This window comes from Lonchura striata, chromosome 5, assembly GCF_046129695.1.
Source record: "Lonchura striata isolate bLonStr1 chromosome 5, bLonStr1.mat, whole genome shotgun sequence".
In the NCBI taxonomy this organism is placed as follows: Eukaryota; Metazoa; Chordata; class Aves; order Passeriformes; family Estrildidae; genus Lonchura; species Lonchura striata.
This window is the reverse complement of record NC_134607.1, coordinates 63,159,459-63,178,885: the sequence shown is the minus strand read 5'-3', so window position 1 is coordinate 63,178,885 and position 19,427 is coordinate 63,159,459. Positions and strand designations below refer to the sequence as shown.

The 19,427-nt window shown below is 38.5% G+C and overlaps 1 protein-coding gene across 1 annotated transcript in view; it reads left to right on the top strand.

Moving 5' to 3' along the window:
• Positions 1-444: 444 nt before the first annotated feature.
• Positions 445-19,427, top strand: part of HGF (hepatocyte growth factor) — a 52,384-nt gene continuing 33,401 nt past the window's right edge. The window contains exons 1-4 of the mRNA XM_021528863.3: positions 445-699; positions 12,246-12,411; positions 17,058-17,170; positions 17,782-17,896. Of these exons, the coding sequence (XP_021384538.2) occupies positions 624-699; positions 12,246-12,411; positions 17,058-17,170; positions 17,782-17,896 (470 nt within the window). The 5' untranslated portion in view covers positions 445-623. The remainder of the gene's footprint in view (positions 700-12,245; positions 12,412-17,057; positions 17,171-17,781; positions 17,897-19,427) is intronic.

Below are 19,427 nucleotides of genomic sequence, written 5' to 3'. Positions count from 1 at the left end.
CATGGGCAAGTCAGAAGAAAGGTGTTTCCTTACTATAAGGAATTGTCCGTGTGGTGGGACAATCCCAGTGAAATGTCAGTGGATGGAGGTGCTGCCTGGCCATGAGGCCAAGGGGCAGGTGCAGCAAGTGGGACGTTGTGAAGGGACATGTCTGCAGGGAAGGAGAGGTCTGTCCTGGCTGCAGGTGAGGTGGCAATGGGGGCGGTGAGTGCATCGTGCCGCAGGAGCCACCAGAGCCACCAGCCCCGCGGCAAGAGTTGAGAGACCCGGCCCGGCTGCTCCTCCCGAGCTTCTGAGGGATGGAGAGAGAGGCGGGGGAAGGGAGGCAAGAAGGGAGGGAGGGATGAGGCGGTGGAAACCCTCTCCCTGGGCTGGTTGAGGGGTGGGAGGGAAGGGAGGCAGCTCCTGAGGAGGGGTGGAGAAGAAGAGGCAGAGAGGGGATGTTGTTAAACAGTTTCTTACCGTAAGAGGGAGTTGAGACCCAGATCTTTCCAGTTAATCACACAACAAACTTAGATCATCGCAATAAAAACCTCGGCTCACTCTGCCTCCTCGAGTGACCGGCGGTGCACGGGGTCCCTCCGAGGAGCCATCTCCCCTTCTCCTGGGGGGCCGCCAGCACCATGCGGGCCACCCACCTCCTGCCAGCCTTGCTGCTCCACCAGCTGCTGCTGCTGCCCACCGCCATCCCCGCGGCAGGTCAGTTCTTCTATCACTTCGCTAGCGACCCCCGCTCCGCCTCGCAGCCGCAGCACGAACCCTCTCCCCCGCTCCGCCGCGGCCGGGAGGGCGCTGGGGCGGCGCGCCGGGCGCTTCCCTCAGATCGCAGCCCGCAGGTCTGTGCCCTCAGGTCGCTGCCCGCAGGTCGCTGCCCGCAGGTCGCAGCCCGCAGGTGTCGGTGGCGCTGGCAGCGCCTCACCCTGCGGGCCGGCGGGCTGGCAGTGCCCGCGGAGCCCGGCGCGGCGTGAGGCGGCCGGGCCGAGCCGCGCTCCGGGGCGCAGCCCCGCGGGAGGCGCGTCCCGCGCCGGGGCCGCCGCCGCCGCCGCCGCCGCCGCCGGCCCCGCGCGTCAGCGGGGCGAGGGGCTGGCTCAGGACGGGCAGAGCTGGAACCGGGAGAGAGGGGAGAGAGAATCTCATCATTGCCCAGAGGTGCGCCCGGCCGTTGTCAGGACGCGACCGTGTATCCTTGATTTCCAGCGGTAGAATAAATGTTAAGTAACAGAAGTTGACAAGGAATACCCAAAGCACGGGATAGTGTATTGCTGAACGGGAATGGCCTTGCTGAAGTTCAACAGCGTGAACGTGCTATTTCCAGACTGAAATACTTGTAATTTCATTAGATGTTCCCGCTGAAATCCGGGAGATGGAGGGGAGGGGTGGGGGGGGGGGGCAAGAAACAAACAATAAGTAATCAAGTGCTGGATGCTCTTTAGCTGAATTTCTTTCCTGAAGTGTCCCCCCTGGACTGGTTATCTGATGAGCCAACTCTGTGCTTTCTATTGGCCCTCTGGGAAGACGTTTAAGCAAAAAAGTTTGTAAAGGTTTCTACAAACCTTTCCTTCCTTCCGGCAACATTGTTAGGGTCAGACCTTTGCACAGACAGAAACAAAGGACAGGCACAATTCAGGGAAAGAATCTGCCAGGAGTGGGCAAAGCAAGGGCAGGGAACTGTGGCGCCTGGCTTCTGGGGCAATATCTGAGGGCATCAGGCACAGTATGGCAAGGAATGCTGATGGCTTCCAAGACATAACTGTTTTCTAGTTAAAAAAATAAATATTTTGAAATGGAATTTCAAAGTGGAATATTTTGTGATCTGAGTAGGCAAGTCAAAAACAGACTGGTAGCATAATGTGCAGTAAAACCTGTTGTTTTCCTCCCCCTGCAATGAAGAGTGTAGTTCTGTAGGATGCTGAACAATCTCATTACAGCTTCTGTGCTCAGTCTGGTCACTGAGGATATTGTTTTCACAGGCATTCTTTAGCAGGTGACACACAGATACAGACACCATGATACTATACTTTCCTGAACTCCTTTTCCATGTACATTGGAATTTCCATTTTTTGGACATGCAGATTCTCTGAAAAGTGATGACTAGAGCTGCTTAGGAATTTTCTGAGAAAATGTTTTGGGTTTCTTTTACTGGAAATTGCTGATACATCAAAACTTTTCACAGAAATAATTCCTGTTAAAGACAAACTTTCCTTGGTTTGTTTCCCTCAAATCAAATGACAGAAATATGCAGCAGGAGACATTGCCAATAGCTTGTGGTAACCTGCTGTGGAGAAACCCTCACCTGTGACAGAAGCTCATAAAATGTTTGGCTAGTTAGAAAAAAAAAAAAAAGCAAAATAAACACTGCAGACACACTCACACACACTTTATTCCATAAACCAAAGATACACAACTAGTCTATAGCCAAGGTCATAATAAGTTAGGTCATGTTTTGCTCTCCTGGTAAGTCAGGATGCTTTTCTTGAGTGAGAGAAAGTCCTTGTTGTCCCTGACTGTAGGCTGTTCGTGCTGGTCTCTAATTATCAACTTCAAGGAATGTTGGATCTATCTAATATTTTGAGAGAGAGACTGAGAGACACCTTCTGTACTGCCTGTATCATTGGGCTGATGAATAGGGTTGTGCCTTAACCAGTGGGCTCTTCAGTTTAGGGGTGGATGGTTCACCTTGATGAGAAGAAAAATTAGATTTCCAAAACTTCAGGGTTTTTCAGAGTAGGACTTGTTTTCTAACCAGCTATCGTGGTGACAGTTTCTTGACAGCCCTGCCTCTCTTAATTTTCCTCCCCCACCTTCCTTAATATTAATTAATCCTGTTGTTTGCCTTATTGGCAAGAAAGATGACTCTTACCACACACTGCCATTTTGCTCACCTTGTTTTTGAAAATACATGATCAAAAAAAGTGTCTGCATATTTACACTGTAGGCAAGGGAAAGCTGTGCTACTTCTTTATGAAAATACAAATTACTGGATCATTTTTGAAAATGCTTGCTTTGTAAACATATATGTTGTCTTTGTTTGGGATCCTGGATTATTTTTACTGGGATGTTTTTAAGAAAGATTAGGATTTGCCTAGATAGTAATTTTAGATATGAAAAACAAGCTAAATTATGAAAACAGAATTCAAATATGAGAAGTCTATTGCTAATGCACATCCATACTTTTAGTACTGTTCTGTCAAATCTGATTTCAAATGTACATAATGGTGAATTTAGTTTCTTCTGTGAATGAATGTTCTGGGTTTGTAATCCCATGCCCTAAGTTCTGTGCAAAGACAATATGCTGTGTAACAGAAGTTGCTGACTAATACAGTTGGGTTATATTAATGGGTAAAGAAAAAGGAGGGTGAAGAAAACACAAGAAATTTAAATGTCAGAAAGCTGTCTGTGCTATCACTTTCTGAGTTTCTTTTTAATATATAAAAGATAAGACTGTGATTGATGAAAGATAAATGTGCATGGTTCCTATAGACTGCTTTCCCAGTCATTATCAGTATCCTGAAAGTCTCTGTCACTTGCACAAAGAAATTAATCTGGAGCTAATAACTTTATCAAGGAGTTTTCTTTCTTGATCAAATATTCTTATTATTCAGTATTCTTGGGAAGAATCTCCTTAATAATGTTCATCTAGTGAAACTAAAAATGACTCTTTAATCAAAGCAACAAGTAGATTGGCATGTCGCAAAAGAGTGAATGTTAAAGATTTATTTAAATTAAAGATACTTTTTTCTGTGAGATGACTGTCAGCCAAGTGTGTTTATTCAAATTTATTTAAAGCACATTCTGTAGTTTGGATGATCTGAAGAAGTTGCTAATGAAGATGTGGGAGTTGCTCTTAGTTCCTATATCTAATTATCACTTAAAGAAAAAGAAATAAAATCCCATAGCCATAATCAATTTTTGAGTGTTGTGTATTCCTGTGGTCTGCATAGCTAAGTATATTTTTAAAAATTAATGTGATTTATACTTTCCCATCCCAGCTGTAGATAATCATTATACTATATACTGTCAACAAAGTGCAACGATACTGTGCCAGTTGGAAGAGTGTATTCCTTCTGTTTAATGGAATCCTTTTGGTGCTCAGTGCCAGGGGCTGCTTGTTTTGCTCTCACATGTAATACAGCACTTACCCTGCTTAACAGATTTTCTGTTTCTATTAATGCCATTTTCATAAGCAACATAGCAGGAGAATATAGAGTTGAAAGACATGAGATTAAAATGTTGCGTAAAACTCTGGAATATTGACCACTGAAGTCAAAGAAAGGAAAGCCTCTTTTGGAGGAGCTCATCTGTCATTATTGTAATTCTTAACTGAGGCTGGGGTTGGAAGGGAAATGTGCAGTCTCCCTCAGAGAGCAGAATATCTCCCTTTTGGATCTTTATGCTGAACATTAGTTTGCCACTTAAGTATTTCAGACTTTTCCAAGGAGATTTAAAACCAGGATAACTGGGCCACTTTTTGAGTAATAGCATGATGTGAAGGGAAAAAGCATTGCCCTCAATGTTTTACAATTACTTGTACTGCATGAGTGTTGGAATTTCATTTTCTCCCCAACAGCATTAAGATTGGGTGGAATGGCGGAGACTGGAAGGCAGCACAGAGGTGAGAATGGATTGATTATGGAAATGAGAAAGGATTGTTCTCCATGTTCACTTGGGAAGCAAGGATAGTGGGACAACTTCCATAATGTAAGCAAAAGTTGAACTTTGCTGTGGAGAAAGTATGGCAGCTAAAAAAACTGGGAAGAAGGGGTGAGGACATCTCACTGTTACCCCATCTTCTCCTGTCAGTTTTTGTGGCAGTGCCCAGAGGGTTGTAGAGCTGTTCCCGAATGTGGTTAATACCTACATGCAAAGCAGCACTGTGGTGAAGCAGAGCTGGGAACGTGCTCCAGATTAGTCAAATGTGTTGGCAAAATCTAGCTGTAGTTTTCAGTGGCTTGTGGGCCTCCACCCATGTGCTGTCTGATGAGCCCGGCCATGCCTGGCAGTCCTCAGTGCTGCTGGCCCAGCTGGGGACTGGCTGCTCCCTCTGTCCCCCTCAGCTCCAGCTTTTCCTATGACTCGCTGCCTTGGCCAGCAGCACTATTTTTATGTATACAACATGAAGCAAGGCTCTCATCGCTCCTCACAGGGGCTGCTTTGCTGCCCTCAGCCATCTGTCATTCTTTGTTTTGCCCAGTTCCTGCCCTGTCTACTTGTGCTTTTCTCCTTACCCCTTGCTGCATGCCCGTAATTCCGGTTGGTTGGGACACCATCACAAAGGAAGAGCACAACATGCTGGGTGCCTTGAAGGAGACACCAAGTGCTTGTAAAGATTGTGGAATGCAATGGAAAATGATGGGGATTTAATACTTGTGCACAGCGTGTAAAAAGAGAAATCTTACAAGGGAAAATCCTCTCAGTAATTTAGAGATACAGTAAGTCAAACTGCAGCATTTGTTTCTGCCAATGGGTCCCAGCATCCTGCTGAGCAGATAACCTTATCTTGGAAGGAAAAGATCTGTCCATTTGCAGCTACTATCCAGTTTTATACTATACTATCTGTTGTTAGCATTACCCTTAGCTCCTTGAGTTTTCATGCTGACCATAGGAGTGGGTTCCAAAGGCAGGACTTAGCATAAATATGAAGCTGGGTTCCCAGTTAAATGGCAGTCTTTGCTGTTGCTAATAAGGGGGTGTGGGTGTGGGGTGTGAGTGGTGATGTAAAGCCAAAAAAAATCATCTTTTTGCATTTCCTGAATGTGCTCAACAACTAGACTGAGAGCCAATGTAGAAATACGGAAATCATTATCTATTATATATAGATATCGTATGGATTGTTATATGCATTTCAAACTGCTTTCTAAAAATTGTGTGGTTTTTCCCCCATAAGGCTCTTGTGCCAAGAAAATAAATGTCAGAAGTTAAAATATTCACATCATCCTCCAGGTACTTCTGAGAATCTGTTTAGTTTTGACAAGCTAGAGATGCCTCCTTGGACAGCTGCTTTTATTTTGGTGACTTTCCATCTATACAGCTGACTGCAGATTTTATGGGTATGGTTGGTAAACTTCTTTTATGCCAAATTATTGTCTTACATAAATAACTGCATTAAACTTAATCTGGCATTTTAAGCTTATCCAATCTACAAAGTTGTTTTCTTGGGCACAACTCAGATTGTTCCAGTTTCTCATCTTGTTGGTCTGCCTTTCTTCCTTTTTTTTTTTCTTTTCCGCCAAATGAGAAGTCATTTGGAAAAGGTGTTCACATTTTGCATTCTAGCCAGGAATCTGGATATTTCTGATACTGAAACAGGCAAAAGGAAAAGTCAAAGTAAATTAAAGTAAGTTAGAAGTGTTGAGCACTAATTTTTTTTGTCAGAGTGACTCTGTTATAACAGGATTTATGAGATTAAATTGTTTAATGTATTTATTGAAAAAGTGCTTTTGAATGGTTCACACAGATAACAATATAGTGATGACCCTTTTAATGATGTTAGTATCAACATTCATTTTTAACATTCTTTCTTTTTTTTTTTTTTTCTGTTACCACACTGTTAACTTAAGCATGTTGTATCCAAAAGCATTTAGTAACATCTACTTTAACCATCTGGTGAAGATTGGGTTTGTTTGTTTTTTCTTTTTTTCTTGATGAAGCCAGTATATTTATGCTATCATACTGAGGCACACACCAGAATACAGTTTACCCTTGATGTTTTACATCCTTTAAAAAGCACTGTCTTGGAAATACTTTATTGAATATAATTAAAACTATCCCTTCTATCTTGTTTTATAGAAAAGTTAAACACCTCACTGTGTTTCAACCCATATATGATGAGAACTGTTGCTTTTTTTCAAACCCCACTCACTGCTTTTTGCTTGTTACACAAGTTTTCCCAAATGCTATTTTATGCACATAAACATGCCTTGGTTTTAATTTTCTTATTAAATTGTCAATGTTTATACTGAGATAAGCATTCTGCTTTGATATATCTGACACTATGATAATACATTGTTTTGCATATTTTTACTTTGTACTTTTTTTTTCCCATTCAGAAACTTAGACGTTACCTTGCATTTTTTGTCAAGTATGGTGTCTCCTGATAAAATATTTGATATTTTTACTGAATTGAACTGTGCTTTCCTACATTTATTTCAGGTGTGTTTATAGTTGGGGATTTTTTTTAAATTAAAGATCTTACATATGATAGCATATTTCTGATTTCCCATCCCTTGTGCACAAGTTTTAAATCACATGATATTCCTCTCTCATAATTTTTTTAGCTTATTGGGAAAATCCAGTTTTCTTTATCTTGCAGTGGTGTTTATTTTCAAAATTAAACTAATAGCTAATCTCATTTTAGAATTCTGACCTGGTTATCAATTATAACACAAATAAGTCAATCTCTAATTAGTCCATCTGTTAACTGCTCAAGGTCAAGTGGCTTAATTTCATTACAAATATGATGCAAAATATTAAACAGAGATCTAATATGCTAGTTGATACTAATGACAGTGCCTGTGTCTGTTTTATGTTTCTGAAATATTTGTGTCACTTTATATGACCATTTTTCTTCACTGGAATATATTTTGAATCATCAACTTCTCTTTGCTTCCTGCACAGCATGTGGACAATTTCCCTATTTTAAATATTTCTCCTCATGTCATGCTATTTTGTATTTCATTCTCTATTTGGAAGGACTGCAGTTGATTCCTGCAGTTCTCTTCACAGCATCTGCTAGTCTAAGGAATTCAGGTATCTTCATTTTCTTCATTTATTTATAGGTTTAGTTTTCTTCTGATATCTGATAAACAAAGAACAGTGATGCTTTTAGATGAGTATTTATATTCTTTAAAAACTGGAAGTTATAAAAGGTCCCCACATAGTTGAAAGATGTGTTTCTTTAAGGAAGTACTAACTTTTACATAGACAATAATGAAATTTGGAAAGCCTGGAAGCTGACATGCTGAGTGCATCATAACTGGTATTTAATGAATGATTTGTAAAGTCTGTACCAAGTCCATAAAAGTAAAGATTTCTCCAGGGGAGGTACCCAGTATGCTCCAGTTGTGCTCTGTAAGGCCATAACTTTGCAGCCTAAAAGTACATCTTTATTATAAAAAGCTGGAGTGGTGGAGGAAGAAGAAAGGGATTACTAATAAAGCAGATAAATTCAGGTAATCTTGCTTGCAAAATTTTGCTGTAGATAATGCAAGTAATGTTTTGATCTCATTGTAATGAGCAAAGGTGATCTTTGGGCCCTATGACACAATGTATGCTATTTTGATTACCACAAACATGGTATTGTATTAGCTGTACTAGGTGTTTTACTACTAAATAGATAAGGCAAAAACAAATACTTTTTGTGATCAGACTAAGACCTGAGGGTGTAAAATGTGAGTCTCTTAGTTGTTTGAACGCTAAAAAAAACCTGAAACTACTGAATTTCTGTACTATCATATAGCTCAGTATCAGACCAATTCTATTCTGCAAGGTGTAAGTTTTAATTTGAGATATGGAGCATAATCAGCATAAACAGAACTGAATGATGTGGTGGTTTGGGAGCCCAAAGCCCTTTTTTTGGTGTGGGGCATGAGGCCAGAAGGGGAAAAAGAAGCTATACTGCTGTCATTTTTCTAACAGTCCAGTGATTACAGAATACCTGGAGTGAAATAGAGATTAAAATGCAAACACCATTGCTGATTCAAACCAGTTTCTCTTGTTAATCAAGATAGGGTCTTTCTATGTTATTGCATACTGTGGCCTCCATTGCCCATGGTTCTCGATGTTACTGGTTCTGTTTTGTATAAAGATAATTAAAATTAAAGTTAAGCAGGTTCTAAAATACAGACACTGGAACTCACTGGTGAGTTTTCTTACAAAAATGCTGTAGAATGTCAGTTTTCTTTATCTCTGATTATTGAGATTATTTTACATGGACGGGAACTGCTCCAAGAAAAGGTACGGTTGGAAATCTTTTCCTCCAGGTGCCCTGTAGTAGTCTCAGTCAATGATTCTTGTCTGAGAAGACTGTACAGAAACCTCATTTGAAAATGCAGTAAGGGAACTGAAAGGTGAGTTCTTGTAGCTCCATGGTAAATATCTTTCCCTTTCCCTGTGAGGTACCTCTTTTCTTAAGTAAATATTTGAAGTCTTTCATGAAAATGGGAACACCACCAGGGAGACTATGGAAATCCCATATGAGATTATGGAGAACTTGTCCAGTGCTGCACCCCACTAGAGCAGATGTGTTCGTTCCCATTTCCTTGAGCACTGACTAAGCTCTTCTCTTTTCTGCTCAACTTCATGTTAAGAAACAGAAAAAGGCACCACACTCACCTTTTTGAAGATTTTTTTTTTAAGTTGACTGAATAAATATTTTTAGTTTGTGGTTGTTTCTGTTGAAAAAAGAAAATGTTGGTTCATATTTGACTGGATTCCTTTCTGTTTGAATCAGCTGCTAATATTTTCAAATTTAAGTGGAATGTCAGACTTCCTTGGTAATGTGATATAAAACTACAGGAAACATCAGAGGACATGGCCCACAAAATGAGCAGAAATCCTGATTAATCAAAGTTTAAGAAATGGAAATGAATGGCAATCACAAATTAGTTGCATTGTTATAATATACTGTATACTAACTTTTAATGTGGAGAATGGCTAAGAAGATAGTGTTTGAGTTATCATTTTATTAATAAAGGCACCTAATTTGACAAAAAATAATATTATTTTTATATATTTTGTTGGGAGAATTGTTCAAGTAGTGCTTTGCATTATTCTGATGTTTTTAACAGTCACACCACAGATGCACTTGGCCCTTTGCCTCTTGGATTATAGGCAAGACATAGAATGTTGTTTGAAAGCTAAACTAAATCAGGCTGTTATGAATTGCTAAATGCAAGATCAAACCCATAATCCTCTTTGGACAACTGCTAGGAAAAGAAGGACAAAAAGAAAAAGCAGAACACTGTACCATATTTTTCAGGCAGAACAGAATTTCTTGATTTTTAACATCATATTCTTGCATTCTGGCTGGTGAGTTTAAGAAGCTGTTATCTTGGGAATTAAGATAATGACACTTATCAGTAGATGGGAAATGTTAGTATCAGGAACTGAAAGAAAACACTTTGATATTTCTCTACAGATTCTTACCACCACTTGACATGAAAGTCTTGGCTGAGACAACATAAAACTAACAAGTATGTCTTGGAAGATAATAGATTGAGAAATACACCACAAAAGCTTTATGGAAGATTTGTTTTTCTGTGGTTGACTTAAGGGGCAAACGCAATCCTTTCTGAAGCACTTTGGTTTTATCACAGGTATAACAGAAACTAAAGTAGCTTCAATGTAGACACAACTGTTTCCAGTAGCAGGATATGGATCCTTAAGATGAGAACATTACCATAACATTCCTCTAAGCAGTGATTCATTTTGGGTGCATGTGAACTTCACAAAAAGGCTGAAAATGCTTAAGAGAGCTGATATAGGTCCCTAACACAACACCAAAATTATTAGCATTTGATTTTTTGATCAAAATCTTCTTCATATAATAAGCTTCTTCATATATTTAAAGGTAAATAAATTCTTTTTTTTCCTTAATGCTTTTGTGATTGGGATTAAAGTTGTGAGTTGTTAGATACTGGGGAGTAGCATAGTTTGCTTTCATCTGTTCAAAAAGAAAGAAAGGATGGGGTGAATATTATTTTATAGGGATGCTATAGCAGAGATATTCTACTCTGTTTTTCTTCTTTTTTTTTAAATCTGAGGATTGATGAGATCTAATGTAGATGTCTTTGTTATATTTCTAGGTGTTTTAGGGATAGCTCACCACTGAGAGGTGTGATTTAGCTGAATCCAGTGAAAATGTGAACTCAGTGATCATGATGGAAGTTCTGCAAAGGGAACATCCATAAGCCCTCTGTGTGTTCCCAGTGTGTGGAGCTGTCAGCAACTCCTCCTGTATTGCAATTTACAGTTATTCTGAACTTCTGCAGAGTGCACCAAGCAAAACTTTACTGGCCTAAGTGCACTCTGCACATGCATGAGGATATATTCAGGCTGAGGTTTTATCTACTGGAAATTTTAATACATTTAAGAAATTGAACCTGAGCATTCATATTCTATTATTGTTGCAGAGTCTGTAGAGAAAAATGAAAGGACAGCTGTGAATACAATTACATGGAAAGAAGTTGCAGAAAATACTAATATCTACTCTGTAAACTAAGGAGGAATTTACTCACCTAACCTTACGTGGATAAGCCATCTAATCTAAAAAGATCATCTGGGATCACTGAATGAAATAGGAGAAATAGATCCACAGGGCAATTTTTTCTCCCTATGTTACTTATTTGACAGAATTGGGACAGTTACTCTCCATCTGCCTTCAGAGACAGTGGAATAGACTTCACTGGTAGACTGGTTTTCATGGAATGCAAAGTAAAAATATAAATAAATATGGGGAAGATTCTGGAATTTTCCTGCAGATATCAAAGACCTTTCCACTTGCACTTTAGCCAAACATATCTAGCCAATCTTCCTCCCTCCATTTGATACCTCTTCCTCTGGGCTTTTCAATAGAGACATGGAAACAAAATCATTGTGTTCATTTTTTCAGGAATCTTTGCAACACTGCAGACTGTTTCCATGCTATGGCCTCTGTTTGACCTTATAATATTTTCTGTGAGCTAACAACTCTAGTTAGTCACACTTAAACTGGACACAACACTCACTGAGACACTGAGGCTTCACTGGAGCAGTGAAAGGACAAATAATTATTTAGTGTCACTTCCAGAACCCATTTATTTTCACAGTTTCTGATAAATTTATTGTTTTAAGAACTGTTTTTTGCATTCAGCGAGTGATGCTCTTTTTCACTTGAGCTTTTAATGGAAATATTTACAAGATCTCAGATAATTATTTGGCATATTTTGCAGGTTCTTAAAATAATATACAAAGGGTAAGAAATTTTCCTTTTACCCTTTTACAGCATTATGCAAGTCTTTATTTGAAAGTGGTGTTATATTTTCTACTATTTTGGATTTGGAAAAGGAAGTCATTGTATAAAATAATCAATTCATCTGCAGTATATGCTTATACTCTGTTTTTGTGAGATCCTCTCTGCTTCTGGTTCTGAAGATATTATAATTCCTAGAAAATGTTATCTGTATCAAATGCCATCCTTAATCTCAGCATCCTTCTTAAAAATATTTTATTTTGTTGTACTTTTTTTTCTTCTTCACTTCTTTTTTTAGAGGGTAAAGGCAAAAAGAGAAGTCCTCTTCATGACTTCAAAAAAACAGGAGAGTTGATGCTCATTAAAGTAAACAAAACACTGGAAGTAAAAACGAAGCTGTTAAATACCACAGAGCAATGTGCAAAGAGATGCAGCAGGAACAAGGGCCTTTCCTTCACTTGCAAGTAAGTTATGTATCTCTTCTGTTTGTTTTTTCCCCTAAGGAAACACAATAACAGCCTCTGTAATTGTCATCAATGGTAGCTTGTACCAAGAACAACCTAAAGATTGTTATTTTTGATTTCAGTGACCTTGCTCTACCTGTCCGGAGAGTGTCAGTCTTTTCTGAGGGTTTATATGAGTTATCTGTCTTGTTAGCTTGTCCAATCTGTAATCTTTTCCATAACATAGCTGAAGAAATGTACTCATGTTAAGATGTTGATGACTTGGGCTGCAATGTAGCATTAGGTGAACATTTCTGAGATTTTTATGTCTCTTATAAAACAGTTATTGTCACACATGGCAGCTGCAGTGTTTCAGCACCACTTCAGACCATATTCTCTCTTCATTCTTTGCACATTACTCCTGCTGAAATCAATGAGACCCTCACACATGGAGCACAGATACATGCCCTGCTGAATTTCACTGTCAAGGACTGCAAATCTGATACAATGCAATCAAACCTGGACTGTGGATAGCTATCCTTCAGCATCTGCTGACTCCTAGGAACACATCATGCTGATCACTTGTCTGCCTTGTACATACTGTCTACTATTTTTTGGAACAAATCTGTAATTTTTGTGACGTATTAGATTTATATGATCCCCCTGGCCTCTCTTAGTCTAGACCATTAGCAATCAATGAAAGGTTGCATTGCAGAAGGTCTTGGAGAGAGTGCCTGACTTCTGTACTGGTGAGTGCTGGGCTAAATGTGATTCTGAACTTGAAACATAAAACGGTTTTGACAATTGGTACAATGGAAGCTGGACAAAATGTGACAGCAAAAATTCTTCCTTGGCAGAGAAGATTTTCAGCTGTGATTATGGTCTTCCTTAAGCCTTTAATTCCCTTGTTGCAAGTTCACATTTGTATTGTTCTGTACTATGACTATTTATACATGTAAAAATGAGCAGAGTTAATTTTTCAGATAGAAAATATTTTCCAGGCACTAATATTTTTCACCTGGTACAAGCCATGCCTTTCCCTATTGGCAGGGCTTCCATTGGTGTCATTGTCACAAAGATCAGGTTATATTCAATACAGAAGACATATTTGAGTTCTGATGAGCAGCAACAAGGAGTATTGCAAAATTAAGTATCACAGTATAAAACAAATTCTGAATAACTCCAAGCAAACAACAATTCTATATTCTAGCATCAGTTTAGAAAAACTTTCTCAACTTGTAGTTGCTCTGGATGCTATATCCTGTGTTCTGAAAATAAAAAGCAAGTTAATATATGCATCTATTCTGTTTCATAATAAAATGAATCTAGAATCTCTCAGAATTTTTAAAATGTTTTCATGTTTTGTAGATTTCTTTTTTGAGACAGTGTCTGATAGATATCTTGGGGGCAATTTCTCCTTTAATGAATTAATACAACGTAAAGGAGACATGAGGGACTTGTAAGAGTACAGCTTGGAAAAGCCCTGCTCACAGATAACAGAATGGCAATCTGTCATGCAATTACATTGCACTGAATCTGGAGCAGAATTACAGATCCTGATAACTTACTCTCTGAATTCCTATTTTCCCTGGTGGCCTTTTAGCAGGGAAGGTGCTAAAAACCTGCTTTAGCAGTAGAGGTGTAGGTGAAGAGATCTTGCCTGTGTTGCCACTATGTACAGAATAAGTGGGATTTTCTTTCTTTTTGTCTCAGAACATTCTTGAGGTTTCCCTTTTGGCCCCATATGGATCCTTTTGTAGTGTGAACTGTTCTTTGATGCTACTGTAAACACACATTTTACATGTGTTCCCTTTTAAAGGATCCAGTGTTTACTAATGTTCCCCTTTTATTCCTAGGATCCCAGTTTTTAACTTCATACCAGCACATGGTTACTACAAGGTGAAATTTGTTGCCAACTGAAATGAAAACCAATTAGCTTCCTGCCTACTGTGGGAGCATTCTAAAATAAGAAGCAACACAAAATGACATTTTAAATGCTTGAAATATGAGACTTGAAATTTCCTATGTTTATTGACATTTTCATGGCTTTATTCTTATACTCCATGCAGCAGTTCTCCATCACTTGGGTCACAGCACTGAGGTTTTATTGTTTGCACATAAGCTTTATGTAAGAATTAAAAATGGAATTGCTTTGTAACATAACTGTTGCAATGGTACTGGGAGCAACAACATCTGTGCCTGTGCACTGAGATACACAAGCAGGAACAGTGTTAGGTTTCTTTTTTGCCAGGAGGTAAAAGTAGCAGATTTCAGGCACTGCAGGCTTGTAAAGGTTCAGGTACTCCTTATTTTCTGGAGGGAGGGGTAAATTAAGCTAACTTTCTATTTCTTCATTATAAGTTTCTGTGCCACATGAAAGTAAATTTTGAGTATTTTATTGTTTAATCATTAATCCTTGATGGCTTTAAGTCTACCACTTTTTTGTTGAAGCTAATATATGTAACTTTTCAGAACTGATATTTCCTCTATTCCCTTTGCTGTCATGCTTGCATAGATCTTGTTCATTTCCAGCTGAGTTACAAGATCTTTATCTAGACTTGTTTCTTTTTCATAACATTATTCCAAAAATGCTGTCCATCAAAGAACTCCTGAGATTCACTTACACTGTTTTTGACTTCATAAATCTCTGTGACTCTTTTTCTGCCTCCCCTATCAGTTTTATCAAGCTGCTGCTGCTGAACTGTTCTATTCCTTTGTTTCACCACCCTCAGTAGTTCATTACTCCCTCTTTTTTGTACAACCATTATTGTAGTTTTTCCCAAAACAATTCCTGTGGATGAAAAAAATCCAATTCAGTTACTCTTTTATTTACTATACAGGTGACTTTTACAGGTGTGTCCCTTTCCTTAGCTACAAAGTTGTCACTGTCTTATCCTTTGTTATCTGCCTGGAGTGTCTGTATTTACCCAGGAAGGGATTTTGGTACAGACAACAGAATTTCAGTACCTGTAAGAAAATCTACAGACTATCTCAGTACAAAGAAAAACAAAAAAAAAATGTTGTGATCGGCAGTATCAGTAGAAGAAAGTCCAAGAATTTGCTCAAATATGTTGACTTTGGAGGTATAAAAGCCCTCCAGATTTGGGTCCAAGAAAAGATTGTTACAAACTTTTATGTGCAGAACTGGTTGAAGCCAAACTGGAAAGAAACCAAAAGGCAACTGAAAGGCAAAAACTGAAAGAATGGTTTGTAAACAGTGCATTCTGCATTCCCACTTTAGGAGGGAGGAGCAGAAACCAGAATGTAATTGGAAAGGCAGGAAAGGTCAAGGATATTTTTGTGAGTGATGGAGTTAGAGGCACTTGGATATGCTCGAATTTGAGAATCAGCCAGAAGAGAACAGAAGGCTGCACAAGGGCAGAGGGATGAAGGTTAGCAGGTTGGAAACACTTGGAGTCAACAGAGCAGAGAGCAGTTGGATGAAAAATCTGTTTGGTGATGGAAACGATAATGAAGAAGATGTTTGAAAGAGAGAAGACTGGGGAGATTGGATAGGATCTTGTAGCATTTTAAACTGAAGCCAGCAAGATCTCACACAGAAAGCTGGTATGGTGAATTAAATAAGATCAAGGAACTTTTTGTTGAAGGACTCAGTGCTGAAGATTATGGCATAGCTAAAGTATGGATGAAGTGTAAGAAATCTGTGTGACTCTTGATTATTACCAAGTAGTGTTAAAATGCCTTCCTAGATCAGAATGAAATATCTCAGAAGGTGTGGGATGAGTGACAAAAATAAAGATTTTGTGGTAGGCTGGAGGAAATAATGTCAGTTATTTGTTATTTGGTTCAAATAAAAAATTAAGGAAATAAAAGTGGAGTTTTTTTCTTTATTTGTTTGATGTAATTTCCTCATTGGAATAACTGTTGCCCCCCCAAGGAGGCCAATTATGATTTTACTACAGTTAAAGACTATCCTTTAAGAACTGTTATGGGAGAAAAAGGTCTGTGCTTATCCTTGCAAGTCTTGAAAGAAGGTGTTTTTACTCTTTAGTTTTGTTTGTCTTTCTTGCCCTATCCCCTATCTAGTCAGTTCAACACACACTGTTACTCACTCCTAGAAATCAGTTAAAAATAGGAGGGGAAAAAAAAAGAAAATAAAAGTGAGCAAGGAAAAATTCTAGGTACATGAATACAATTTATGTTATTAATAAAAATAAGATTAAAAACAATCTTGTTTTTTAAACAACTCTGTTGTTCTAGGCAAGAAACAGATTCCTTGTGCTTGAATTTTCCCCAATCCATCAGTGTGAGATACTTAACTATTTCAGAGGCATATTGTAAGGATAACAAAGATGATGTTTTAGTCTTCATGGGTTTTTTGTTCCCAGAGAGCAGCGTAACTGAGGACACAAATGCTGTCTCAGTCACATTTATCTAAGTTTTAAAATAAAGATCTTTAATGACAAGGGAACTCTTAGATTAGTGTGAACAACCAAACTGGTATTTAATGTAATGACCACATCAATTTAATTTCTTTGTTTCTTTGCTCTTGTCAGCACAGTTGTGGGTTTAAATAGTAATTTGGACTGTTTCTCTGACTTTCCCAGTAAAAATAAATCTGATGTCATTGCATGCTCCTTGGCAGGCCATGTGTCATTATTATAAACCACACAGAGATTTTTTTCTCATCCAGATTTTCTTTGCAGGGCCTTTGCTTATGACAGAGTTACAAAACGGTGCCATTGGTTATCCTTCAACAGCTTGACAAATGGTGTGAGAAAGAAGCAAGACCATGCGTTTGATCTGTATGAAAAGAAGGGTAACTGATTTATTTACTGATTTTGTTTTTCCAGCTAGGGAAGGGGAAAAAAAAACCCTTGAGGTCAGTCAGTGATTTTTTGGCTGTAGAAACATCCTGGGCATGGATGCTTTTATGCATTTTGAAAGCTGCATCCTACAGTTTTATTTACACATTTCCTGAGTTTGCTGTCATGCAAATTTGTCTACATACTTGCTGTTGGTCAGTTTTCCAATCTACATATTTGCCTACTGTCGTAGATACTAGTTTCAGTTTTGTACTTCAGTTTACTACTGAGCAGCTCAGTTGTATGACTTACCATTTATCACTTAATATTGTTCGTATTTACCTCATTAATGAGTAAGATACATAAGTTGTCAGACATGGAGGTTTTTTTAATCAGATACATTGGAAACACTCCCAGGATTTTTTTTTGGGTCAGATAGTGATCAATATTTGAAAAAAAAAAAAAAAAAAAAAGACAGGCATGTATGTCCACAAATAAACAGTGTTTTGAGGAATTAAGTAGGCAAATAGTAATAAATATATTATTTTATGTGAAAGCAGAAGATGAGCTTTAATTTTTCATACATTAACCAAATATCTCATTTTCTTCTCTTTTATTTCAATAGATTATGTCAGAAATTGTATCATTGGAAAAGGAGCAGACTATAAAGGAACAATATCTGTTACAAAAAGTGGTATTCAGTGTCAGGCCTGGAATTCAATGATCCCCCATGAGCACAGGTAAGAGTTCAGGAGCAGAGACAATGGGAATAGTGCCAAGACAGCTCCCATAAAGCATAAGAATTTATGGGAAAACTAACCTTAGACAACAAAATCTCTTAGGTATATTCTTGCCTTTCTCCAAGAGATGCCATTCTCCAGATCCCAGAAAATTCTTGTCTTGGACTTTCTGCAAAGAGTTTTACCCTAATACCAGCCTGTGTGTCTGTATCTCTTTCTTTCCTGTATTGGGGGTTCTTTTTAGCTGTTGATATCCTTTTGATCTCTTAGCTACTGGCAGAAACAAAACATCTGCATTATTTCAGCCCAGGGTCTGAAAGTTCATCACAGTTTTCTAATTGATTCCTAAGGAATGAGCAATTTTGAAAACCACATTTTTAGGAAGCAGGGGATAGTAGACCACCTATTTGCTTAGTGTATAATATTGTCAGTATATTTTGCATAGTTACTGTCAATTCTCTGTTATTTATATTTATGTAATATGTTAAACTCTATGGAGCACTTAGGCCAGACAACAAATCCATGGAAAGAACTGAGACTTTTGAAATCCTTCCCTTCAGATTATACAAGCTAAAGACTGAGGGACCATGCATAGTACTTATCTTTTCAGAGTAGGATCTGGTACAGTGAGAAACTGAGGCCAAACCTGCACCTTGAGAGGAAATCTAGTTGAACTCTCTATTGGCTTAGGAAAAAGAGAAGAAAGCCAAAACCTGAAGCCAGTAACAGTAATGGTAAAAACAGATTCATCCCTAACAAATGTTCCCGGAAACCAGTAAAAGCACTACAAAGTACTGGTCTACTCTTTAACCACTTCTCTTTAAATGTTTTTGTACTGGCTTTAACCATGTAGATAGTAAAACTTTAAGAGACAAAAACAAAATGTCCTTTCTCCCATAAGCTTGCTATCCACATTGCTGCCCTTTGCTCCAGACTCCCAGGCTCAGCAATTTGCTTGGGAGGAGCCAAAGTGGAGATCAATGGTGAGGAGCTGGGCTGTGCACTGCTCAGTCCTGTCCTGACCAAATCAATCCAGTGCGCAAGAGGATATCTTGGAACAACATTAAAAGGCAAAGGATAGTTGAGTTCTGTCCTCTTATGATGTGTTACAAAGCTGAGCCTCAGGCTTGGACTTACTGGACTTGGCTCTTACAGTATAGACAGCAGTGTCTGCTCTTCAGTTTGGGACCAGACCTGTTCTTGACTGGGATCAAACCATAAATACCACCAGATCCCAAAGCAATGACTTCTTGAGACTCAACATCTTGAATTAGCTATCTTCATCTTTGAGATGTGAGAGAATTCTAAACCATTATAACCTAAGCAAAAATGAATATTTATTCTACATAATATACATGTGACTTTTATAATTAGGGAAAGTGTCTAGATAGCACACATGATCACTAAATTGCATTTTAATACACAGCATACACAGTTTTATCCAATGCATTTGGACAGCCACTCTTCTATGATGAATTTTATGAGAGTGACTCTTCTCCTGCCTTGTGCAATAAGTTTAATTTTTAAAAGG